A 25,639-nucleotide genomic window follows, 5' to 3' on the forward strand; every position below is an offset into this window, starting at 1 on the left:
AAACACCACCACCACCACCAACATCGACATGCGGATAAAATGGCCGGGCATACTTTCGCTGAATTGCGGATCTGCACACACCAGTCACCCAAGGCGGTCGCGAACACCCCCATCAAGCCCGTACCTAAATCCGTGTCCATCTGATGACATGCCGCGAACCTTGAGCCGAGAATAAGTGCTCAAGATTGCCACTCTGAGTCGTGGTTTTGCTGCGTGACGCCCTCGATATCGACCCACTCCCCGCGGGGGAGGGAGGGAGACACTGGGGAATTGGAGAACCGCGCTCCCAGTTTCAACCACGATTCCCTGATGAGTCGTACTTTGACTAAACCGCTTGCGGAGTTTCTCCGACCCAAGGTTCCCGTTACTCGTCCGACCTTGCAACGATGAACGTCTCGTTGTCCGCGAAGCCCGTCAGCGTAGGCACTCCGTTACGGATAATTCCACGTAGGCTCTGTGTAGTGGAAGCTTGTCGGTAGACGGAGACCTTGGCCTGTCGCTTAATTCTGTCGCTTAAATTTCCCGCTTAAACCCGTTACGACGTATTCCAGCGATCTGGAGCGCGGGGTTGATCGCTGTAATTGGGGTCGGTTTGCCCGTCGCGCCGCTGAGCCCCGCGGGGTAAATGCCGACGTCGACACCTAGTATGAGGTATGCCGTCCCCGATCGACGAGAACCTCTTGATAGCTTGCGAGAGGGCGTTCTCGCGTGCTTCTTTACTCTTCGTGTGCCATTTTGTATAATTCCTATCCATCCTATCGTACCTATACTACACACCCTGAGAAAGAGACGCAGACGCTTTTGTAAGATCACGACCACCCAACGACGTCGTTGGCCATTCCATTTTCTCCCCTCTGGTATATCTAAGTCCAGTTGCGGGGTTGCTAGCCTCTACTCTTCGTCATCGTCGTCTGCCATGCTGGTATCTGCGGCTGTACGCGTCTTACCACCGTCCTCGTCGTCTGAGTTTGCGTCCACGCCGTTCTTTGTAGTAGGGCCCTCATTATCTTCGTCTTCCTCGTCACTCTCGATGACCCTGCCCCTTCTGGACCGTGAACTCTGCTGCCGTCTGCTGACACCGGCATCGTCGTCTTCATCCTCGTCGTCTTTGTTGTCCACGTCCATCTGGTCGTCATCTCCATTCTTGTCTCCGGCGTCGGACAGTGGTGAGCTAGCCTTTTCGAGAGCCCTTTCGGCACGCTCGAGAGGGTCTTCGTCGTCGTCGTCATCGTCGCTGTCCACGACAATTTCGGCAGACTTGTACTTGTTGTTGCTGACCGACTCCTTCTTGGTAAGGCGGCGCTTCTTCTTCGTAGGCCGCTCCTCTCCTGACTCCTCGCCATCGGAATCGGCCTTCTTCTTGCGAGATCCCCTCTTCGAACGGGGTTCGCCGTCACCTCGGGGCGCCGTCTTCTTCTTCCGCTTAATTTTCTCGCCCGTCTCCTCGTCAGTCGTCATCTCGGCTTCTTGACGGGCTTTTTCCTCTTCGGCGCGACGCTCGGCAATTTCTCTGTCCCTTGCCGCAATCTCCTCTCGCTCTCTCTTGATCTTGTCTTGCCTCTCACGCTCCTTCTCGAGGGCTTTTTGACGCTCCTCTTCGCGCTTGCGGAGCTCGAGCTGACGCTGTTCTAGGGCGGCCTGAAGCTTCTCCTTGTTCTTCTCCTCGTATTCCTTTTGACTGGCGATGGCTCTCTCGAGTTGCTTGCGCTGAGTGTTGCGGGCCATGTTGGCACGCTGTTCAACGTCATGCTTGGGGTAGGGAGTTTGCGGATGGGCAGCAATCTCATCCAAAGCCGAGATCGCACTCTCCAGCCCGGCAGCAGCGTCCTGGAGCTGCGCCGTCGTGCGCTGGTTCTCGTTTAACGCATAAACCATGGTCGCCATCTGGATCTGCACGAAAGCAACATTGAACTTGTAGTGTACCTGCTCAGGAGCGGCTTCAAGTGCCTAGTAGTAGGAAGTTAGCACAATAACCCGAATATCGGGGGATGGACGTTGTTTACCTTCTTAGCATACTCGAGAGAATGTCGGTATGCATCCGAGTCACGCTCAGAACGGCCCTTGTTGAGCCATGTGCGACCCAAGCAGGCGAGGATGACCGGGTCATTAGCCTTGCCCTCCTTCGACAACGCAGTCTCGTAGTTTTCGATAGCCTTCGTCCACTGCCTCAACTCGGCGTAGATGTGACCAAGGTTCACGTAAACGTGAGCATCCTTGATGGTATCCCTGATCTTGACGAAGATGCCGAGAGCCGTCTTGTAGTCCTTCTTGTCCTCGACCAACGCGATGGCCACACCTTGAGCGGCATGAGCGTTTCTGGGGTCCAGCGATAACGCCTTTTCAAAGAACTCGACTGCCTTGCTGTACGTGGCGCTCCGCTTGGCTCTGTCGCTCTCCGTCTCACGGCGCATCTCTCGGGCTTGGATCAAATACAAGTTGCCCATCCCGACCAGGGCATAGCGATCGTGCTTGTCGTAGTTCTGCAGAGTGTGTTTGTAGTGACGGAATTCGTGGTCCTCGTTGATGTTTTGGGGGCGCTTTCGCGAGTGCACCTTGCCCATGTACCAACCGTACAGAGCACGGACTTCAAGGTCTTGCGGGTTCTCCTGGTACAGCTTGGCCACGGCGTCCGGTCCTTCTTTGTTGGGGTTCTTTCTGAGCTTGATATATGCCAGTCTTGTCCTGGCGTCGGTGTAGTCGTCATGGCGTTTGAGAAGGCCCTCGTAGACTTCAATCGCCTCGTCAAGAAGACCGCGAGATTCGTAGCTTCGGCCGAGATTAAAGCTGATGGTAGTGACCAACGCATCAGTGTCAATTTCCGCATCCTTTTCGCCAATCTTCATACAAGCACCAAGAGCAGCTTCAAACATCTCGCTGGCCTGTTCGTGCTTCTCCGATTGAGAGTAAAAACAGCCAATGTTGTTCAGGAGCTGCGGCGGCAAGAACTTCCGAAGAGCAGCGCGCTTTTCAGCCGCATCAGTGATGTCTGTCGGGTGATCTTCCTCAGGAATTTGGTCAAGTTCGAGTTGCTCAACCTGGAGAAGACACTGCTGAGCCTTGTCCGGGTACTCAATTTCGTACAAGCGAGCAAGGTTGAGAAGGACTGCCGCGTCAGGCGATGTACTCTTCTTGGAATCCTTCCATGCGCCGCGTACTCCCTCGAGAAGCCCGATAGCCTTCTTCATCTCGGCCGACTTGTCCTCCTTGCCGTCCGCGTCCTGATTGGCAAAGACTTCCTCGGCGTATAGAGTACCAAGCAAGATCATAGCTTCGTGGTTCTTAGACTGTTGAATGATCTTCTCCAAACGCAGCTTTGCCTCTCCCAGATCGCCCCTGAGGACAGCCAGCTGAGCAGCACCAAACTTGGCAGGCAGGTACCCACGTTCGGATCCACCACGAGCGTCGTCAGCCCGGCGGTAGAAGTCACTTGCGCGGTCCGGATCGCCTGCGTGATGCTCCTTTCGAGCCAGCAAATACCATCCATCACTGGCAATCGCGTTAACATCCGTATACTGAATGGCCTTGTGTGCGAGCGAATCAACTGTGGGGAGTTGTTTGCGAGACAAGAAATAACCTGCGAAGGTCGCGCATGTGAGGGGCATGTTCTTGTCGAGCTTGAACGACTTCTGTGTGTACTCGGTCATGGCCTTCTTGTAGAGACGGAGGAACTCGGGGCTGTTCGTGGGAATATGACCACTCGCGTCGAGGTAGTAGAGACCGAGAAGAATGTTGCCGACTTTGTGGTCCGGGTTGATTTCGAGACATCGCTCCCAGGCCAGCTTCGCGTCGTCCTTGAAGCCGAGTGACCAGAAGCAGCATCCAATGCCGATTCTCGGGTCGGGGTCAACAAAATCAGGCATTTTCTGCAGAACTTCCTGGTAGCACGCCAATGATTCGGGGTACTTTCCAAGGGAGAAGAATGTCCTCGCCTTGCCCATGACTGCCAACATGTTCTTGCCCTGTGACACTCGGATGGCATCCTCGAAGGACTTGAGCGCCGACCGCAGAAGGTCTGCCTTTTCGGAATCGACCTGCCCAGGACCTGCCGGCTTTGGTGTCTGAAGTGATGCTCGGAGCAGCTGGAGAACTCCGCGAGCCAGGAATAGGGGAGGGAACGCCGGGTTGATTCGGGACGCATCGTTAAGCGTCGACGTCGCGAGTTGGAGGTAGTATTCCTTCGTCTTGGCCTCGGAGGCCAATTCGCCGTCGGGTGGCAGGCGCGGAGCCTCACGACTCTTCCAAAGATACATCCAGCAGAGACATCCAATCATGCTCAACTTCTCTCTAGGGCTGTTGTCGCGCATCGCGTTTCCTCCGCGAACCAGCATTTCGATAGCATGGTCAATCTTCTTCTGTTTGGCATAGGCCAGCGAGACGGTCATCCAGTAGGTGCGAGCAGCGCGCTCATTTTCGAAAAGGGTGCAGAGTTCGGTCGGGTCGTCGAAGAGCTCGAGAAGGTCGATTTCGACGGCCTCGTCCTCGGCTTCGCCTTGAACCGGGACGTCGATGGCAGCTGGGATGTCAGAGAACCGTTTGCTGACCGGCGCACTCGTCGCGCCATTGGCCCCGTTCATCGCGCCGTTCCGGAGGGCTGACATGTTGGCGGATGAGAGGCTATGACATGCCTCGGATGGATTTGGTGATGGAGAGGATAGTAGAAACAAGCGATTAAAAAGTTCGGGGGCAGCTTGGATGAGGCTGAGGAAAGGATCGCTCAGTCGCGTTGGCCTTGCCCAGGTGGGTCCAAAAGAAGCGCTAGTGGGTCGCTCCTGCAGCATTCACCGAGCTGTTCACCGGGTAGCTCTACGTTGGTTGGATGAGAGGTCGTAAGTAGCGGGAACCTCTTGTAATGCGTATCTCTTGCGTAATCTGAAGTACTCAGGACATCAGTGGCTCACTTACACACCCTCACGACCCGTGAAGCAGCTGTCTTCCTTCCTATCCAGGCCCAACATAGAGAAACTGAAATAATTCCTGAAGAATCCTGCATTTATAAAGCTCTTGGGGTTCAATTGTATGTCAATATGGAAAATTTGACTTGATGGTGATGTTGTGTTATTTTATGTCTGATTTTTTGGTTTGTTTGTAAATGAAAAACTAATTGAAAAGAATGCCATTTGGGCAGCTGCGAACACCAATGCCTTCTGGTCCCTTCAAATTATACGTTTGTTTTCTTCCTGGGATTCAAATCTCATTTTTTTCTCACATCAACTTCTCACTATAGTCAGAACCAGCTACAGCAACCCTCCATCTCAGCAACTCATTCCACCACTCATCACCTCGACGATGTGAGATAGACTTCATCATGCCACCCACCACGAGAATCGGGGCTATTTCTACGACACCAAGTAGCATACCATCTACGCGGAGGGTCACGTTGATAGTACGACAAGCCGAGGAACCTAGCGGACCGCTGCCTCCAGTATCGCCAGATTCAAGCCCTCAGTGCTCCGGTTGGGGATGTCTTACGGAAGCTCAACAGGCAGGTATCCTTGTCTGCATCATTGTGGTCTTCGTCGCCCTCGCATTCGCGCTATGGTTCTTTCTGAGATCGAAGAAGAAGAAAGAGGACTGGACAGAGAAGGACCTTGTTCTGGTCCGAAGGGGTCGCCGGCGCCGTCGGTCTCGGCAGATCAACAGTCGGACCAGCTCTGTCGTCACTCAACCGTCAATTCCATTCAGACATTATGGGCTACCAGTCTTTCAACAGCCGCCGCAGCTCATGATTACACGCCCAACCTTCTTGCAACTGCCGCCACCCCCTCCTCCGCCCGTGCCGGTCCAAGTACCGCCGCCGATGCCGATGCCTATGGCACCGCAGCCAATCTACCCAGTGGCCTACCCGCCTCATCAGTACTATCATGTGCCGTCCCAGGCGGCCGCTCAGTACCAGCATCAAGCCTACGGAAACTTTGCCGTTCCTCTGTGTCCCGTCAACGGCCAACACCAACACCCGCAAGCGGCTTCTCATAACCAGCCGCAGAACCATCGTTGGACGAATTCCCGAGGGCATCAGCGACCTCAGCCTGCAGCCAGCGGACGACCTTCACTTGCCCGCAGGCTTTTCAGCATGTTCAACGCGCCTGTCGGAAGAGCGTCGACCATCGCAAGCTCGGATGATGAATCGATTTCCAATTCCTCTTCAACTCGTGCGCAAGGTTACGAAAGATCCAGAGTCTCATTGACATCCATCAGCACTCCTCCTTCCCCAGTGGCACGAGAGGCCAAGATCAAGTCTCATACGTCGCAAGCGGAACAGAACGTTGCTTCCCCTGCCATGGCCACCGTACGCAGCGACGACTTTGTTGCACCTACGGAGAGGATAGACGGCCCTTCCAGGCAAAAGGAACGAAATTCCGCCACAGCAGTTCAAGGAGACTTGGTCGAAGGTGTAGAAATCAAGGAAACGACCACGACAAGAAAGGGAAAGGAGAAAGCAACGCTCGATACGATGAAGGATGGTCTGGCAGTTGGACATCACAGCCAAGACTGCCTTGATGAAGAGATTCGCCACAGCCCGCGCAATATCAAGCCAATACGCAGGTATGAATCGACACATTGAAAAGGAGTTCAGGAACTGATAGATGCCAGCGCCCTCAAGAAGACAAGCAAACCTGCACTGGCGGTTAAGGAGGACAGCCCACGCAAGCAAACGCAAGCTGGAGAGACCGCGAAGTATGGAGGAATTACCCCGGGCTTTCGGCATACGCTTACGATAACCCAGAACTTCTGAGCCTTTCAACGTCAGCCGTCCCGTAACATCATCCATGGCCGTGGAGAGAAGTCCGCGCAACACTCCAAAGTAAGTGACGCCAAATCGAGTCTGAGTACCCATCTAACCTCATCATCAGACAGAATCAACACGACAAGAAAGCGAAACGCAAGGTCCAGGCCGAGAGCCCACAGGAAGCAAGAAAGCGTCAAAGAGAGCCCTTGGAAGTGACGCTTCGTACGGTTGAGACGGTAGGAAGGCTGTCCACGGGTGATCTGAGCTATCCCAAGGGCGAAATGAATGATGAGCATGCTCATCATCAGAGAGAAGCTTCGCGGAGAGCTCAAGAGTACAGGTGTGGCAGACTCTACTTCAGTGACATGGCAGGAGACTAACTGAACTTAGATCTGAAGCATCAAATCTTGGTGACGCTGGAATTGATCATGAATCGGACATCGATATGCCGCCTCCATCTCCGCCCAGGCCAATCCATCAAGGCGGTGGTCGATATGCGCCAGAACAGCTTCGTCGCAACCGGTCGTGGAAGGGTTGAATAGCGCTGAGAAGACTTGTTATTTCAAGAGCCTTTGGGGTTTGATAAACAGGAAGCATGGGAAATATGTTATCCATCTGGATTCATCTCAATATGGATGTTGGAGGGATAACTGGGAAGAAGACAATCCATTGATTGAGTTTTCAGCAGTTCTCAGATCCACACAAGCACCAGATGACAGTGGCAGGTTATGGCGGCAGATGATCCGCAGGGATGTAATCAACACAGGCCAATGCAAACAAAGCTTCCCCTTGACAATATGCGTGCCGTACCTTCATAATTCACAAATGTGCCGAGATGTGCATGATTCCAGAACAAAAACAGGTGCATGGCGGGTGCTGAAAAGCAGGGGTAAGTGATGTGGTGTGTCACCCTGGCCCGTGCACAAGTGAGGGACCTGAGCAGATGCTCTGGACACACCTTTCCTTGTCCGGCGTAAGGCCCAGAGCAGGCCCCAGGAGGTGGCTTCGTCATTGCCCGCCTGCTTCTCCGGCCGGAAAGGCACTTGCACTTGCACTTGCACTTGCTGCACCCTGGGGCCTGGGAGCTTACCTACCTTAGTCCAACCTCTCAGTCCCGATCACCTCTTCCCACGCCCAACCAAGCCTGTTGTCCGCACATCAACCTGATCAGCTCCTGGAGCAGTTCAGAGCCTTTTATCGCTACTGCCAATTTATTTCCATCGGACTTCAATACCACTTACCGCTCCATTGTCGATTGTCGCATGCCAACATCTGCCTCAGCACCCCTCCCCCGCTACTCCCGGCTCAGCTGCGCATCCCCCCGGCGCGCCGCCTAACTGAGACCGCAAACCCTTTCGCGCGATTGAACGACAGCCTATAGCTTTGTTTGACGCCTTCCTCAGCATACGGCCATCATCATGTGGAATGACGAGGACAACAATCCCTATGGGACCAGCTTCGATAGGCGGGACAGCCTGACTTCCTCTTCAGCCAACCCAGCTTCTCCTACCTCTCGTGAGTGTATGTTGTGATCCCTTCTTCAATACAACCTCAGGCGACCAGGAAGATTCTCAACATGATGATGGAGATAGATCTGGATGATTCTTCAGACAGTGCTGATGACGACTGGGAGAATATAGACCAGCGATTCGACATCCCGCAGACCCCGTCGACCACCAGCGACGAGGCTCCCCAGAATCGCGCCCACATCCAAGACGACAGCGAGGTCGAGAGCAGCGACAATGAGCCTGTTGCTAGAGACATAGGCGACCTCGTCCCCCGCCCGAAGCCCGGTGGCTACGAGAGTCGAGTCGAGCAGATTCTCTACGAGAACCCATCCATGCCTATCCTCATTACTGATGCAGGAAAGAGCGCGGAGAGCGGTGGTAGATACATCGTCTATACCATCCGCACTGGAGTAAGCGCGCCGGAATTGCGTTTGAGGAGTTCGTTTGCTGACGGTGCTTCAGAATCTCGAGGTTCGCCGACGATACTCAGAGTTCGCTTCCCTGCGAGAGGCGCTCACCCGTCTACACCCTACCTTGATCATACCCCCCATTCCCGAGAAGCACACGATGGCCGACTACGCTGCGAACCCGACGAACGCGAAGCAAGACCAGCAGATTATCGATCTGCGGAAGCGCATGCTCGCCGTGTTCCTGAACCGCTGTCGGCGCATGGATGAAGTCCGGACTGACGGCGTCTGGTGGAGATTCTTGGACCCCAATGCTAGCTGGGTAGGTCTGCCTGTCTCATGAACTGACCTCTTACTGATCATATCGCAGAGTGAGGTCCTGCATTCCCATCCGGTAGCCTCGGTCCCTAAGTCCGTCCTGAAGGCACCCCCTCTGGACCCTGCAAACCCGACACCAGCTCACGCCTTTCTTCCCGTCCCAGCCAGTTCGGCGAAGCTGAGGACGACCGGTGGGCCGGGTGTCGACCCCAATGCAGTTGCCGGCACAGGCTCTCACGTCTTCGGTCGTTTCCCGCCCGACAGTCACACCCTCAGCGAACAAGAACTCGACCCATACTTCATTACATACGAAGCCTCGATTAAGGAGCTGGAGCAGCTCTTGTCTGGATCTATGGAGAAGGTCAACCGCCGGACACTGAGCCATCTTTCAGTCCTCGCTGCGGACCTCTGCGAGCTGGGTTCAAAGTTTAATGCGTTTGCGCTGTCAGAGCAGGCTCCGTCGCTGGGCCCCGCGCTTGAGAGAGTAGGACAAGCGGCGGACTCGTCTTACATTGCGACAGAAGAGCTGTCTGGATCTCTTGGCGCAAGCTTTGCCGAGCCCATGCGCGAGAATGCGCAGTTCGCGGGTGTTGTCCGCAGCGTACTGAAGTATCGGGTTCTGAAGCGCGTGCAGCAAGAGCAGACGAGCGATGAACTCAATAAGAAGATTGCACTGCTTGACCAGTTGGAGCGGAGCGAACAGGAGGCCAAGCGCATCGAGCAGTACCTCAGCAGCAGTCAGCAGATTACACCCCCGCCGAAGCGATCCACCAGCCTGAGAGAGACTGGAAACTCGCATCATCAACGCGAGGGTAGCGCCGAAGATACAGCTTCGATCGATTCCGATTTCCCGCCCACTCATGGAGAGCCGGCGCCGTCCGCGAGCCAGGGAGTTCCCCAGAGAAGCAACTCTACGCCAGGTCATAAGAAGGCCGCTAGCAGCAACTCGATAACGAACAAGATTTTCGGACCGATCCGTCACGCTATTCAAGGGGTAGCAGACGTCGACCCCGAGAGGACCCGCCGCGACATGATTGGAAAGACGAGAGAGAGTATTGAGCAGTTGGAGCAGGCGAAGGTGGTTTCCGAGCACGACGTTAAGGAGGCCAGTGCAAGCATCCTCAAAGACCTGAAGAGATTCCAAGACGAGAAGGAAGAGGATTTGCGCCGCTACATGGTGAGTTTATCGGATTTCGCTCATGACAGGGGCTAACATGACAATAGCTGGCGTACGCCAAGAGTCAAATTGAGTGGGCGAAGAAGAACAAGGAGACTTGGGAAGATGCCAAGGCCGAGGTCGGCAAGATTGACGAGAGTTAGGCACGGTTGAGAACGGACGTTGGTTTTGCGCGTGGATATCACAGCAGCTGTGGCTTCAGACCTATTGCTGCTCCTATAATTCGATGAGGCGTTGATACTGAGGCTTGGTTGGGGAATCTTCGTCAATTGACGAAATGACGATGGTCAACTGGCGTTTACGAGGGCCTGCCGTTCGTAAAAGCCATTGAATAGGTAGCCAACAGAATAATCAGATTAGTTCAGAGATTTGCGACTGCTGTCTTCCTCCCATCGCCTGTGATTGACATCTGAGGATGTATCGTATGTAAGCTTACTTGCTTTACATGAAATCTCTGATGATGTTCCATGAGTTGCTAATTGGCCTCATTGTATCGTTTATGCTATACACTATTTAATGCCACCCGCTTTTAGCCATATTTTTATACCCCATCATGTCCAAGTATATACCCTTCTAATGCGTATACAGTCAAACGCAGGAACCTCTAAACACCATGCAAGCAAAGTCTAAGCGGTGAAGTTTTCATGGCGATACCCTCAAGGTACAGCTAACTGGCCGCCTCTCGCTAGCGGGAAAATCACCTGTTCTCTTATTTTTCTTCCTTGCACCACCAACTGAGAATCGTCCGCCTTATGGTCAATTCAAATGCACTGAGGTTGACTGCTTCGGACGTGGAAGGTCACTGCACCCCGCGTTATCGCTTATCGATAAGCATCCGATAAAGCTCCGAGACTTTTCGTCGCGAGGCTAGACCGGACCAACTCGTACTTTCTCTCCTTTGCGCAACACGAACATCCGACACAAGACGATGGACGGCGCACAGGGTCCGCCCCCCGAGGGCCCAATTGCCTCGATCGCAGAACCCGGCATCAGGGCCGAAGGGCCGCTGCTCTTCGACCTGCGCCGCGAGGTCGCCAATCTGTTGCATCGCAACCAAACGAGCTTCCCAGGCGCGCAACCAGTCAGCTTCGCGCGCAAACACCTCGACGAGCTCCGCAACAAAGAGTGAGTTCCTCCGCCCCCCGCCCCCGCCCGCCGGTTTTCGACATGCACGACGTAGCATATTGAAGCCAGGATAGGCTTTGCTGACCCCGGCTGCGTTATCTACAGTTACTACGTATGCGAGAAGTCGGACGGCATCCGGTACCTCTTGTACCTGACCGAAGACGACGGCCGCGAGATCCACTACCTCATCGACCGCAAAAACGACTACTGGTTCATCAAGAACAGCAGCTTCCACTTCCCGCGCAAGGATGACGTCTCCAAGTTCCACACACGCACTCTCATAGACGGCGAGCTGGTCATGGACGCGGTCGACAACGGCCAGAAGGAGCCCCGCTTCCTCGTCTTCGACTGCCTCGTGCTCGACGGCCAGGACCTCATGTCGCGCACGCTCGACAAGCGCCTCGCCTACTTCCAGGAGAATATCTACAAGCCTTACAGGGACTTGTTCAAGCAGTACCCCGAGGAGAAGGACTTCCAGCCCTTCCTCGTGCAGATGAAGTCGATGCAGCTCAGCTACGGCATCGAGATGATGTTCCGCGAGATCCTCCCCAAGCTCCGCCACGGCAACGACGGCCTCATCTTCACCTGCGTCTCCTCCGACTACAAGCACGGCACCGACCCCCACATCCTCAAGTGGAAGCCCCCCGAAGAGAACACGGTCGACTGCCGTCTCCGCCTGCACTTCCCGACCGTCCAGCCCGACGAGAACTTTGACGACTTCACCGAACCCTACGTCGACTACGAGAGCGTCCCCCGCTCCGAGCTGTGGAGCTTCATGGGCGAGGGCCGCTACCAGTACTTCGCCGACGTCCACATCACCGAGGACGAGTGGGAGACGCTCAAGGGCCTCGGGGACCCCCTCAACGACCGCATCGTCGAGTGCCACAAGGACGACCTGGGCAGGTGGCGCATCATCCGGTTCCGCGACGACAAGTCCGAGGCGAATCACATTTCGACGATTAAGAGCGTCATGGAGAGCATCGAGGACCGCGTCACGGAGAAGGACCTCGCCGAGGCGGCCAAGAGCATCAAGGACCACTGGAAGCTGCGCAAGCGGTAGTCCCTGGATCCGGAGTTGCTTGGGTAGTCATGCATTTAGGGGACGGCTGGGGCGGGCGGCGTGATGTGTGAGTACGTGCGACGGAGGCGTCTTGGTGTTCTCGATTGCGGCCGCGCGAAGAGGAACATTATAGGGAGAAGGCACGCGGATAGGCTGGTAGGGATGCCATCGTCCATCTTCCTCTTCCCAGCTCTCTAGTTCAATCACGGCGCGACCTTTCGATATCCGCGCGCGACAACGGTCTATTTTTTCGGCGTTTGCAGCTTTACGGATAGCGAGCATACGGGTACGGCTTTAAGGGTTGTTGGTCTTTTTTCTTGTTTTTCATTTGGGTTTCCATCTGCACCGGTTTTTGTACGAAGTTGTGGATATCATTCAATAAGAAAAAACACCTTAATAATGTCTATTGCGATTCAGAAAGTGTGTGCTCGTCGTGGTGAAATCACAAGCTATTTTTCGAGAGCAGGCACACACATATTGACTCAAACAGGTAACTGATGGCATTGACGCGGCACAGTCAGTACCTTGCCGTACTCGGATAGCTTTTCGACAAGCTCGGATTACCTGAGCAAGGGAGATAGTACTAGGAGGATACCTCTCGTCTCTCACACATACGCAAGGTGCAGCAGCCTCAACCAGCTCAGCTACCTTTTCGAAATGCATGTGAGAGGAGGAAGAGGGTCCCATCGTTCCTGAGGGAATGCAGCTCACTCAACAAACGCCATGGGGATCTTACCTAAGATAGCCAAGCTCGGGCTTGTCTCTCTTTCCTTGGCTTCCTCTTTTTTTTCTTTCCCGCTGTTCCCACCCGCACCCGCCGGCACAGATGCCAAATACTAAAAAAGCTAAGGTACCGTCAGGCACGGGCTTCGAAGACGTCACAAACCTTGAGGTAGTTTCCCTTTCGTGCTATCTAATCTTACCTTAGCAACCCGCCAACCTAACGCCAACGACGAAGCTGCCTGCCCACCCGGCGGCGAAGGGATGGAATGGGGTGTGGGGGGTGGAATTGCCTCAGAGGACCTGCCAGTAGATGACTTCCGAAGTCAATTCTTCCTCTAATCAACATCACCTCCCGTCGTTGATGATTGCTCGACGTCCCGATTTTGGCAGTACAAGTGCTCGATAGAGTCAATTGACCACAAACCTTATAATACGATATCCAGAGGACGGTTTCACGAGAGAGAGAGAGAAAACTCCCTCTCACAAAGAAGCCCATCATGATACTCGGACCGGTATCGCTGCTGGACTGCCTGGTCTTCGTCATCTTCCTGGTGCCGCAGCTGCTATGGAACGTCGGATTCTTCCAGACGGTGTTGGTAGCACTGAAGACGTGCCCGTTCCTCCTCGTGGAGCTGCCTACGGGGTTGGTCCGCGAGCGGTTGTTGACGAGGCGCGAGGATCAGTCGCCCTTCGTGCAGCGGGCGAGTCTGTTCGAGGACCTGGTCATCCGATGCGTGCGCTACGCCTTCGCGAACCTGCCCACCAACATCGGCAGGGTCTTCTTCTCAAAATACATCTCACTGCCGTTCCTACGGTTCCGCATGCTGCGTCATGGGTACATCAGAGCACCGGTCAGCTGGAGTGAGTACAAGCACTCTGTAAGTGTCGCTCTCGTACCCTCGACGCATCGCATATCACGACTGACTTTCGACGACAGGGTCGCCATGGATTTCGGGGGATATGGATCAACAAGGATGCGTCGAAAGCGCCCGATGTCGTCGTCTACTATGCCCACGGCGGCGGATTCGCAATGGGCTCTGCCTACTTTTACCTCGAGTTTCTTCTGTCGTGGCACGCGCTGCTCGTCGAATCAGGCTACCAGAACCCGGCCATCTTTGCTCTCGAATACACGCTCGTGCCGGATCAAAAGTACCCTACACAGGTGTACGAGACGTTAAGGGGCTACAAACACGTGCTGTCCATTGCTGGTGACCCGCGAAAGGTGGTTGTGGCAGGGGACTCGGCCGGAGGGACGTTGATGTTGACGCTGCTGCTGGAGCTAGGGCGCATGAACGAGGCGAGGGCGTTCAGGGAAAAGAGCGACGATTCTGCCACAGATGAGGAGAGACAGCAAACGCTCCGCCAAATGTCCGAATCGCCGCCCCCGGGTCTCTGCGTGTTAATCTCGCCGTGGGCGAAGCTGATATCAAACAAACACGAAAACACGGAAAGCGATTACCTGAACCGCGATACGCTGTGGAGATATGCGATGCAGTACGCCGGATGCGCGCAGGCGGACCAAACGGCGTCGCCTGGATTGTGTGTCGATCAACGGGTGTGGGCGGAAGCCAGCCCGCCGTGCGGCTTCTTCATCACATACGGGGCCGAGGAAGTGTTTGCGCCGGACATCAGGGACCTGATTAAGGTGCTGGTGAAGTGTACCGAGGTAGACAGCCGCAGCGAGGATGGCGGCATTCACGCGTGGCCCGTGGTGTCGCTCTTCCTGTCAAGTACCGAAGACAAGAGACTGAAGGGTCTGCGAACATTAACGTCAGCCATACGGCAACATATCCAGTAAGCCGTCTGTCGAGAGGCGGATTGCGGTCCGAGTCAGATTAGATCAAGTAAAAACCGTCATGGACCGAGGCGCGCCAACCTCAAAACCAGAGCTGGAAGACTCGGTTTCTGCAGTCGTGGCCTGTGGTTGGTCTCCAGCAATTTCTCTATCTTTATCATCATTCATGACGACCAATAGAAGGGCGGGTGCAGAGGCGCAAACAATAGAAATTTTTTGTTCGTTTGATTACCTGCATGATTGAAGTGTGTTCCTGCATGCCGGGCCGTCGGCCGACGGGGAAATTGCAGCGGTTGTAGCGGGATTCCGGTCGAGGGATCGCGACAAACATTTCGCAGAGACGCGTTGAGGGATGAGGACAAGTTCTTGCAGCCGGGTCCAGCCCCGCCGTGGACAAGTGCGACTCGCGACGGGAGGGCCGTCGCAAAGCTCAGACGGGTAGGGAGCTGTTGTGGGTCCCGGGTGTGAGGTCATGGATGGTGCGGATAACACTGAGGTAAGGTAGCCAGCGGCAGGACTCGACGAAGGTGACGCTCTTGCGACAGGCAGAGTCCATTTGGGTCTTGGGACGATGGGTTCCCTTGATGACGGATGACGGTGCGCGGCGAAAAGGGCCATCGGCGCCTGAGGTGCAGGGAGGGTGCCAGCTCCAGGCAGCATTGAAGAGGGACGGCGCGGGGTTTGACGATGTGTCTCATCGAGATGAAGCAGGTCAGGCTGATGCAGAAGTCGAGGGCTCGAGACTCCGAGAGAAAGAATCCTCAATATTTGCCTCGATTTCGGTCGGCTCTGATTGTGCGGGCCTGGTGGAAAAATCTGTGTCGCCAGGGACAAAGTGTGAGGACGGCGCAAAGCTGAGATGCGATAGATGGCCAGAAAGTCAGCCAGCCAGCCTACCTGTGTGCCTGTGTTAGCCAGCCGCCTCTCCAGCCCGCTTGAGGTTACTTCGCGCTTCCAGGAACAGCTGCGGCTGCCAGCGGCGAAGTTGTGACGTGCAGCCCAGGCCCAGCTTGACGCCTGCGACGCGAACGAAGTGCCGTACAACGGGAGAGGTAGGCAAACGAGAGCGCGATAGAAAGCTGATGAGCTTTGGATCGTGGAGAGGAAAGGCGGTTGATGACGATCACAGTCGCACAGAGAAAAATTCGAATTTTTTCCCCCTCCAAAGTGCCCGAGCAAAGTGACACTTTGAAGCTAGACGGTAGCTCGAGAGCAAGAGCCCACGGTCGGTCAGGTACTGGTGAGTTGGAGGAAGCTAAGGTAGGTAGTCGTCGAGGTAGACCGTAAAGTAGAGAGTGGCTAAAAGGCAGTGTTCTGTGTTGACAATGGAACCTGGAAGCCCACCTCAGTGTTGGTGGTGGGAAACGGCAAAGCGTGGATGACTGTGAGAGATCCTGGTCCAATCAGGAGAGCAGCATGACCCCTGCCCGGGCGTGTTTTTGGAGAATTGGACGGGGAAGGCAAAGAGTGAGAGCTCTGACCCGCGACGCGCATATAAACGGTGGGAATTCCCACTGCCAGAATCCACGGGCCTTGTCTTGTGAAAGGAGACCCCGCCGCAGCTACCGTGACTTTACCTACCACGACTCCAGCTGCATTTTGCAAAATTCAGGAACACCGCACCACACTCACACCGACCCCAATTACCAGAACATTACCCGCCACTGGCCCGCCTGCTGGCCGCATCTGTCACCTGCTGTCATTGGCCTCATCAAAGTCACGGAGCGTGTATTTACATTCACTGTGTCTGCCTGCCGCGACACTGACGAAAATACCTTACATTGGGATTTCCATTTCCATTTCTACCGCCCCGCCATTTCCCCTTCTTTTCTCCCCCTGCAGGGACATCGACACAGCTTTTGAAGCTCCTCCCGAGAATACCGCTGCCCCGCACTGCTTGACCGCACCTGCGCGCCCACCACCGCCCACCGCCTCCTCCGTCTTGAACCCCCGAACCCAGAAGGTCAAGGTCGAGGTCGCATCCCGGTTCGCCATTCACACCGAAACCTTATCGCACCGAAAGGGTCATATCGCCAAACCCTGCCTGACTCAGCATTCACGCCCAAACACGACTTCTAGTTCCATCGAGAAGTTGTGTTCGTGTGTGTGTTCGTCTCGCACGAAGCATCTATCCTACAGTCCACGCCTTTCAAGCCACAGCCTCGTTGTTGGCGCAACGCGTCCGGCTACGCCTCGGAAGCTGCCTGGTTCCCATCAGCCCTACCACCGGCATCTTGCTCAACTGCTGATTGGGGTGCAAGGTTGCCTTCTTGGAGAATTCGCGCCTGGTGTAGTTGGACTTCCCTTCCAATTCCACAACAGGTTGCCTCTTTCGCCAGCTTGGGCCGAGAAGGCAACAGCGTTCCGCACGGCAGAAGTTGCAGACTTGCAGCTCCGGCTGGTTGCCACCGCTGCCACCGCTGCTACCGCCTTCCTGGCTGGATTGCCATTCTTCTCTTGAAGAGCTTCGCACTGTTGCCCGCCTTCTTCGTGAAAGAGAGGCTAGGTGCTCTTGCTTCTGTGTTTGCGTGTTGGGTAACGTGAGCCACTTGTATCTTGGCAGTTGTTGCTGGACGCGTCTGCGTCTGGCTCTTGTCTGGTCTTGTGGTGGTGACTTGCTCGTGTACTTCAGCCCTGCCCATCACCTTGGCTCAGGCTGTCTTGCACGCACTTCACACTCGCGGATTTCACATCACCAACACGTGTATTTCTGTCCCGTCTTGTCCTGTATGCCATATGCGAGTCGAGTTTACGGCATCTTGCTGCCTTCTAGCCTCGTTCACTGCCACCACCAAGGCGACACTGCATTAGCCCCGCGTCCAACAGACTCCATCCCGTCTTGCCCATCCCAGCAGACGTAACGCTGGGACGAGCTGTCAATCACCCTGCGGCTTGCCTGCCTACACCTACCTACGCACGCCTACGCCTACGCCTACACCGCACACGGCAGCCAAGTTTAAATCAGGCTCACGCCGCCCTCCCCCGGGAAACACGGAGCGACTGGACGACACCCCTTGACTAGCACTCACTCACGCACACAAGATTGTTTGCATTGAGAAAACGCAAGTCATAGAGAAAGAGGGAAAATCAGAGCGAGCAGCGAGAAGGGGGACCCAGGTGGTTTTTGTTGTCCCAAAAAAATCACCCCTGCTCCTTGGGCTCGCTTAATCATCCTTTCTCCGCTAACCACGCTGCAACCATAGGCGCTGGATTCCTGCTGGAACCTTGGAGGGATCCTTGGTCGCTGCACCAAATCAAGCAGCCGAGTCCCCGGTCATTCGTCCTCCACTCGAGAGCGAGGGACGAGAGGAAAAAAAAAAAAAAAAAAAAAAAAAAAAAAGGTGTTCCAATTTTTCCAGAACAACGGCCAGCAGCTGGAGGAGAGGGGTGGAAAATAAATAAAAATGGCCGAGGACACAACCTACGCTCCAAAATCGCCGGACCTCTCTTCTTTTTTTTCGGCAGCACCCGCCCCGCCAACGCCTCCACAGCACAATCTGCAGCACAACCAGAACCAGCACCACCACCCTCAGCAGTACCAGCACCAGCACCAGCACCAGCACCAGCAGCACCTGGACCTGGACCTGAGCAAACTGCAAACTCCAGGACCTGCGCCGCTGGTATATGAATACTCGTCGCCCCCGTCGCGCGCCTACCAACCTCATCAGCCGTCTTCAACTCCTGCTGCTGTACACAACATCAAACAAGAACAACCCCACTACCCGCCATCTGAGGCATTCAAATCCGAATACTCCTCTTATCAGCCACCGCTGCAAACTGGAATTGGAACCCACCCGCACCACCAGCATCACCACCAACCGCATCAGCAGTACCTGTCGCCCAGGTACCACCACCAACCGCCACCGCCGCCGCAACAGCAGCAGCAGCAGCAACAGCAGCAACCCCCACCAACAAGTCCTGGTCCGTATGGGCAGCAACCTTTGAAATATCACGATCAGCACTCGCTGCAATATCAGCCCCCAACACCCCAGAGCCAGCCATTTTTAGAAAAAAAGCAGCAGACCGCCACACCCAATCTCTACGACATCCCCTATAACCCGGACTCCCAGCAACTCCCACAAACACCCGGCTCCGCCACAATGCCTCCGAGGAAGAACACACAGTCGGCTCCTTCGCCGCCGCCTATTGATCCTTCACCAGTCAGGACCAAGTTCCCCACAGCGAGGATAAAGCGCATCATGCAGGCCGATGAGGAAGTCGGCAAGGTGGCTCAACAGACTCCTATTGCCGTGGGCAAGGCGCTGGAGCTGTTCATGATCGCCGTCGTCAGCAAGAGCGCAGAGATTGCACGAGAGAAGAACTCTAAGCGTGTCACGGCCCAAATGCTGAAGCAAGTCATCGAAACAGACGGGCAGTATGACTTCTTGGCCGACATCGCTGCTAAGGTCGGCGAGGAAGAGAAGAGGGGCGGACGCTCAAAGGCGGACACGGAGAGCGACGAAGAGATGGAGGTCGAGCCGAAGAAGAAGGGCAAGGGTGGACGGAAGAAGAAGGTCGCATGAGAGGGATGAGAGGACGGAGAGAGGGGGCATCTTCACCTCGGTGTCGGGACTTTTTTGATGATGAGAACTATGATAGGGTTATGAGGACTGGCGTTGGACTGGCTAGCATCTACATCGGCGTTGGGTGACACGACGAAAACTTGTCACTTGGGGGATAGGGTACACGGCACGGAGGAAATAGCGCTGCTTCCTCGACTTGCATGCCATTGAACGGCTTATCTTCCTTTTATGCGCATCGAGCCTGTCGTTGGACAGCATTTGCTCACATTAAAAATGAAAGAGTCTTGTGTGTTGCACATCACTCACTCAATGACTTACACCGTGACCCGTCTGAAACCGTCTTCTCGCTGACACCACTTGGCATTTCCAGTATTCCAGTACTCCTTGTTACGGCTCAGGAATGGCTAATATCAATGAGCCGAACCCAAGCTTGAATTATTTTTAAAAAAAAAGGTAAATGAGTACCCAAATCATCTCATCTCATTTTCATACAACCTGGTCGATGACCCTCTCACTCACAGCTCTCAAGGTGAGCTCATCCCTATGCACCTACGTCAGATATGCACATAAGACGATGATTGGCCCCGCAGACCAGGGGTCTGGCAGCAGCCCCATTGGTTCTAGCGCGGCGTGCGGCTTCCACCACACTGGACTCACAGCTGGACGTCTCGGGCCCGGCACTCTCAGGAGGAGCCGCAGACAGAGCGCGGCGCTGCGGGCTACGGCCCCTTTCAAGAGTGCCCCCCTCCAACTTCCAAGACTCCGTGGTTCCGTCTCCTGTTCAAGGTTCATGCTCGCTGAGGTAACCCGGCGTACCTTAATTTGAGGCCAGAAATTTTAGGCACTTAGGTCGCTCACTTGCAACGGCGGGTCGTGCATGCCTGTATGGGGCATTCCTCCCACCTTCCAAGTCACGCTCTCACATTAGTGGACAAATCGACCTCCCCGAAATCCACGGGCCAAAAGAGGGAGCTACAACTATTGCACCGACGAGCATCCGGCCGTACACACCTTACCTTACCTGTCCTTTGCTCTGCTCTGCTCTGCTCTGCTTCGCAATCCAGTCCGCCCGCCGCTGCAATCTGCTCCTCCATTGCGTGCTGCTGTTGCTGCTCTCGTCCCGACCCGAGTCTTGAGCTTCTTGAGCCATGCGAAACCGTCCCTCTCACTGCGAATCCCGTTCATGTCCATGATCAATGAGGCACCGAGCCTCGCTGCACTTGCATCCTTCTTTCCGCTTCGTGGCGTAACCAATGTCGTGGGACCTGCTCAAGCGATTCCTTGAGTCCGACGTCTTCAACTCGAACCCCTTTCTCTCCGTCTCCTATCTATCGTGAGCTCCTCCTCCTCCTCATCCTTCTCCCCTACGCCCAGGAACATGTCGCAGCATGCGTCGCGACCCCAATTGGCGCTGACACATGACGTCGGACATCACATACTGACCCCTATGTAGTCGTTACGCCGACCATGTGGGCATCCACTACGTTCTCTGCAATAAGCTGCGACAATTCCCCTACGAGGACATTGAGTTCTTCCTGCCGCAGCTATGCCACCTTATAATTAGCGTCGACAATGAGTCCATGGCCCTGGAGGAATTCCTCCTCGACCTGTGCGAGGAGTCTGTGACTGCCGCCCTGCTGGTGAGTCGCCCCGTCCTCAATCGACCCATTGCACTTCCGCGCGCTCTCGATGCATTGGCTAACCGCATCTCCTAGACCTTCTGGCTTTTCCAAACATACCTACACGACCTGTCGTCCAACCCGCAATCCAAGTCCTTCCAGACGTGTCGAAGGGTGTACAACAAGGTGCAGCACATAGTCTTTGGCTTGCCAGACTCCGCGCGACATGAAAAAATCAAGGAAAACGTACTGCCCGTCACGGTGCTCGCGAGCTTCGTCCTGGCCAGCGTTGCGGTTCCTCTCGTCCCGCATTGGGCGGGGCCGCTCGCCGTTGCACAGGCCAGGAAGCCTCAACCGTCCGAAGATCTGATATCCAACTCTCAAGACAATAATCCCAAGGTGACGCGATCGCAAACGGTTACCGCTGCTAGCAGCACGAGGACCAGGCGTATAAAAGATGGCGGGCGCATGACGAGCGCGCCCGACCTAGTGATTACGAATCTGCCTCACCGGGCGACGGAACCATCTCCCCCGCGGCAGGGGTCGTCGGGTTCGAGGACGCCGGTCGAGGCTAAGCGGTTGCCGTCACATATCGAGATGAAGAACGCGGATGCACGACTTAGTTCCTCGTCACTGCCCCTTCCCGAGCTGCGATCGCCGAGGTTGGCCATCACTCGACCTGCGACTCCGGTGTCGGCGGGACTTCCTCCACGGCCGAATGACGCTCTCAACAGGAGACATTCTCACCACTTCAAGAGTGGCGCGAGCGGTGTTGAACTGACACCACTGCAGAAGACAAGACTGTTGCGACAACACTATTTTAGGTGCGAAACGCAATTCCTGACCGCGCTCGAGGGGATATCCAACCGGTTGGTTATCGTGCCGAAGCCCGCCCGTCTCAGTGCTCTCCGCGCGGAGCTGGCTCTCATTGCCCAAGACCTTCCTGCTGAAGTCGATGTCCCGGTCATCTGCCCCCCGACGCTCGTTGATGGCTCCCCAGCGAAGAGCAGGCACCACCGCATCGTGCGCTTGAACCCGGCTGAATCGACGGTTCTGAACAGTGCAGAGAAAGTACCGTATCTTCTCATGGTTGAGGTTCTGAGGGATGACTTTTCGTTCGACCCGGAGACGCCGGACAATAAGAGACTGCTGTCGACGCTCCTGACGGAACAAGGGACGAACCGACGAATCTTTGACCTGTCAGACTCACCTCGCATACCCATCGTGCCTAGAACACCGGAGCCTGTCATTGACAGCGTGTTTGAGCCCGTGTCGGGTGACCTGGGAAGCTCGCCAATGCTGAAGCCTTTTGACGAGGATGCTTCGCAAAAGTTCCAGGGCAAGCAGGTTCCTCCTGCGCCACAACGCCTCCCTAGCACCAGCAACACGACGATGTCAAGCACGATTTCGGACAACATGACAACTCCGCGCAGCTCCGGTGCCTCAACTTCGAGATCAAGTAGTCCCCCGGGTCCTGTTCGCAAGATGACGTTGTCCGGTCGCGGTAATCCTGCGGTTGAACAGCCCGACTTCTCCGCGCTCGCGACGCACATGCGCACTGCTTCACAGATGCTGGCCCAGCTTGAGGCTACGAGCGGCAAGCGGCCTAAGCATGAAGTGCAGGCTATCAGAGCGAAGATTATCGCAAGCATGCAGAGTCTAGAGGAACAGAGCTTCGACATGGATGAACAAGGGCCAACGTTTGACACGATCATGGCCAAGGCTTCCACCGCGCAAGCTGCCGCTGCGGTGCAAGCGGCGGCCGAGCCTGAGGTAGAGAGCGAATCACCCATTGAGCCGGGGGTAAATGCCGGTGCTGGACTCGCCAGAATGGAAAACGACATCAAGACCGGAGGTATTCAGAACAAGGGCGACCGTGACGATCCAAGCGCGGCTGTGTTCGGTGAAGCATGGCAAGCGAAGAAGGAGCGTGTCCGCAAAACGTCGCCGTACGGGTGGATGAAGAACTGGGATCTGGTCAGCGTCATTGTCAAGACGGGTGCCGACTTGCGCCAGGAAGCGTTCGCGTGTCAGCTCATTGACGTTTGCCACAAGATCTGGGTGGATGCCAAGGTCAACGTTTGGGTGAAACTGATGCGCATTCTCGTCACGGGAGAGTCGTCGGGCTTGATTGAGACGATCACCAACGGTGTATCGTTGCATTCCATCAAGCGAAGTTTGACATTGTCGATGGAGGCGGGACCGGGCCAGAAACGTCGCTTCGCGACTCTCAGGGACCACTTCCTCAAAGCCTTTGGTGCCGCAGACAGCGAACCGTTTAAAGCCGGTGTTGATGCCTTCAAACGCTCATTGGCCGCGTACAGTATGATTTCATACATCTTGCAACTGAAAGATAGACACAACGGTAATGTCTTGATCGACAGCGAGGGACACATTGTGCACATCGATTTCGGTTTCATGTTGTCCAACTCGCCGGGGTCTGTTGGCTTTGAAGCGGCGCCTTTCAAGTTGACGCAAGAGTACATCGAGGTGCTGGGTGGCATCGGATCTGATGATTATGAGGACTACAAGAAGCTCTGCAAGCAGGCTTTCCAGGGTAAGTTCCAAATCATTGCTTCGTTCTGGGCATGACTAACGTTCTCAGCTCTGCGGCGGTCTGCGGACAATATCATCGATCTGGTGGCCATGATGGGACGGGACTCAAAGATGCCATGTTACTCTGCCGGCGTAGCCCAAGCCACGCATAACCTTCGCCAGCGGTTCCAGCTGCAGCTCAGTGCGGACGAGGCGGAGCAATTCGTCGAGACTGACTTGATCGGCAAGTCCCTCGGCAGCTACTACACGCGGCTGTAAGTGTTTCGTACTCGAATTCAATGCACACCTGCTAACTTGCCCAGCTACGATACCTTCCAGTATAGAACGCAGGGCATCTACTAGACGGTCGTGATGATGGGACTTGATCATCAACTCGAGCATTGGGACATTGGCATGCATCTAGGCATCTGGGCGGCGTTGTGGTTGAATAGACGACTGGCTGATAATGAAGAAGCCGAGGAATGATCTCTCGGTCACACATGACGAGACGGGGAGGCAGATATTTTTAGAGGCGCACTCTGCCTCTTGGAGAGATAGGATACCGAATAAGACGAATGATATCCCTGATGTTCTTTGAACTGGAGATCGCTCAAGGTGAACAAGCTTGTGGACTGATGGGTGGACGTGAGTGAGTCATTGTCTTCATGTCACTGTCCGGCAATCTTACCACCTCGGTCAATCATGACTGACGTACGGGTGACACTCTCGGCCGCATCAACAAGAGAGCATTCGAATACCGTGAAGAGGGTGCACCAATGCTGCCTCTCTACCTATGCAACTTCTGTGGGCAGACAGTTGGACCACGCAGGATATATATTAAGTAGTCCTGGGCTGGACGGGTTGTCAAAAGAACTTCACGAAAGCAGATTGCAAGCTGTGTCTGTCGGTTGCAGATACCTCTGGACAGGTTTACGTTCAGAACTCACGGACGAGGGTTTTATAAGGTTTAGAGAGGAGATGCTTGTCACAGCCGTGTCATTATGGGATACTGGAGGGACGATGAAGGATTGAGAAGTCGGTTTCTGAGCTCGATGTGAGATGAACCTACCGCGGCGGACGTGGCTCGGGTACATCGACTGGCGTGGTGGACACTCCTGAGAGGTGGCTAGAGCGAGGCAATGTTAATGCAGACACAATGGTCTACGCCGCCGCCACGCGAGGAGTCCAGCGCACCTCGTGGTTGAGGGGGCCTCTGGTCGATCTGCTGCGTCTGATGAGACTGGGCGTTACCAATGCAGTGTATTTAATCAAGTCAGGCCTGATTGATTGAATTTGGACCGGAATGAGTGCAGCATTCACTCTTTGTGTTCCATTATTCGCCGTTGTCAACAGTCAAGCTGTAAGTTTGGTTGCGGCCGGATGACTTACGAGTCAAGAACGATGGGTGGGATTCCCGGTCTGGAGTTGTCTCTGTTTATTATGTATACGCTATGAATAGTTGAGAACTGAATGCTGTAGATGATGGGAATTGGAGCTTGGTGCGTGGATGTCGTGTCTTCAGCCAGGATGGACGTGCCTGAAAGTGTCGATTGGTTATCGCAAGTGCGAGAACGAGGAGAATTGCGTCGCTTTCTTTCGTACCGAGAATATCGATTGGTCTTTATATCTGCTCATTTGCTGAGAATAATTGTTCCATAGCAAGATCATCTACTTCTGAGGCCTGTGGGAGGTATAAAACGAGCTCATAGGGAATGGGTGGTGTTCACCAGGTGAGAGTAGTTGGTCCTGGTGTTTGTTTTCTTTAACATAACAATCTTAGGGAACTCTTGCTTGCTACGACCGTAGCTTCATTTTCAGTGAAGCTTGAGTTTGTATAAGGATTCTGATGTCTTTTGAGTCGCCGGTTATTACTCAGGGAATACATCCTAGACAGGGGCGAAGAACGGGGGCGCTTGAGATCAATCTGTGACATCTTCAACGCGTCCATCGACGAGGTTTCAGAGTTGGACAACGCCGTAGCGTGCCGGATAAATGAGTATGTCCATCCCTCGACGTATGCGAAACCCACGTGGAGAGAGGGCACTGGTTCCGTTACGAGAACGAGCTGTTGTACTGCACATTGCCCGGGCTTTTATAATATCCCGAGCCGGTATGGTGATGA

At 54.9% G+C, this 25,639-nt stretch overlaps 6 protein-coding genes across 6 annotated transcripts; 5 read left to right on the forward strand and 1 right to left on the reverse strand.

Annotated features, from left to right (window-relative positions):
* Positions 1-891: 891 nt before the first annotated feature.
* On the reverse strand, positions 892-4,598 carry CkaCkLH20_06888 (RNA polymerase ii transcription elongation factor; the record flags this gene model as incomplete). Its single annotated transcript, XM_038889605.1, has 2 exons — positions 892-1,947; positions 2,004-4,598. 2 exons carry the CDS (start codon positions 4,596-4,598, stop codon positions 892-894), a joined length of 3,651 nt encoding a protein of 1,216 aa, XP_038744968.1.
* Positions 4,599-5,722: 1,124 nt separating this feature from the next.
* Positions 5,723-10,280, forward strand: CkaCkLH20_06889 (uncharacterized protein; the record flags this gene model as incomplete). Its single annotated transcript, XM_038889606.1, has 9 exons — positions 5,723-6,543; positions 6,592-6,675; positions 6,725-6,802; positions 6,852-6,963; positions 8,193-8,242; positions 8,291-8,645; positions 8,698-8,964; positions 9,013-10,137; positions 10,185-10,280. 9 exons carry the CDS (start codon positions 5,723-5,725, stop codon positions 10,278-10,280), a joined length of 2,988 nt encoding a protein of 995 aa, XP_038744969.1.
* Positions 10,281-11,065: 785 nt separating this feature from the next.
* On the forward strand, positions 11,066-12,322 carry CkaCkLH20_06890 (mRNA capping enzyme alpha; the record flags this gene model as incomplete). The annotated part of the gene is made up of 2 exons (XM_038889607.1): positions 11,066-11,262; positions 11,368-12,322. 2 exons carry the CDS (start codon positions 11,066-11,068, stop codon positions 12,320-12,322), a joined length of 1,152 nt encoding a protein of 383 aa, XP_038744970.1.
* Positions 12,323-13,542: 1,220 nt separating this feature from the next.
* Positions 13,543-14,843, forward strand: CkaCkLH20_06891 (arylacetamide deacetylase; the record flags this gene model as incomplete). The annotated part of the gene is made up of 2 exons (XM_038889608.1): positions 13,543-13,923; positions 13,983-14,843. The coding sequence occupies 2 exons, from the start codon at positions 13,543-13,545 to the stop codon at positions 14,841-14,843; spliced, it is 1,242 nt and encodes a 413-aa protein (XP_038744971.1).
* Positions 14,844-18,337: 3,494 nt separating this feature from the next.
* Positions 18,338-19,363, forward strand: CkaCkLH20_06892 (histone-like transcription factor and archaeal histone; the record flags this gene model as incomplete). The annotated part of the gene is made up of 1 exon (XM_038889609.1): positions 18,338-19,363. One exon carries the CDS (start codon positions 18,338-18,340, stop codon positions 19,361-19,363), a length of 1,026 nt encoding a protein of 341 aa, XP_038744972.1.
* Positions 19,364-20,616: 1,253 nt separating this feature from the next.
* CkaCkLH20_06893 (phosphatidylinositol 3) lies at positions 20,617-23,880 on the forward strand (the record flags this gene model as incomplete). Its single annotated transcript, XM_038889610.1, has 5 exons — positions 20,617-20,696; positions 20,817-21,003; positions 21,079-23,539; positions 23,588-23,792; positions 23,841-23,880. The coding sequence occupies 5 exons, from the start codon at positions 20,617-20,619 to the stop codon at positions 23,878-23,880; spliced, it is 2,973 nt and encodes a 990-aa protein (XP_038744973.1).
* Between the last annotated feature and the right edge of the window lie 1,759 nt (positions 23,881-25,639).

The sequence above is a fragment of the Colletotrichum karsti genome (assembly GCF_011947395.1).
Source record: "Colletotrichum karsti strain CkLH20 chromosome Unknown Scaffold21, whole genome shotgun sequence".
Classification (NCBI taxonomy): Eukaryota; Fungi; Ascomycota; class Sordariomycetes; order Glomerellales; family Glomerellaceae; genus Colletotrichum; species Colletotrichum karsti.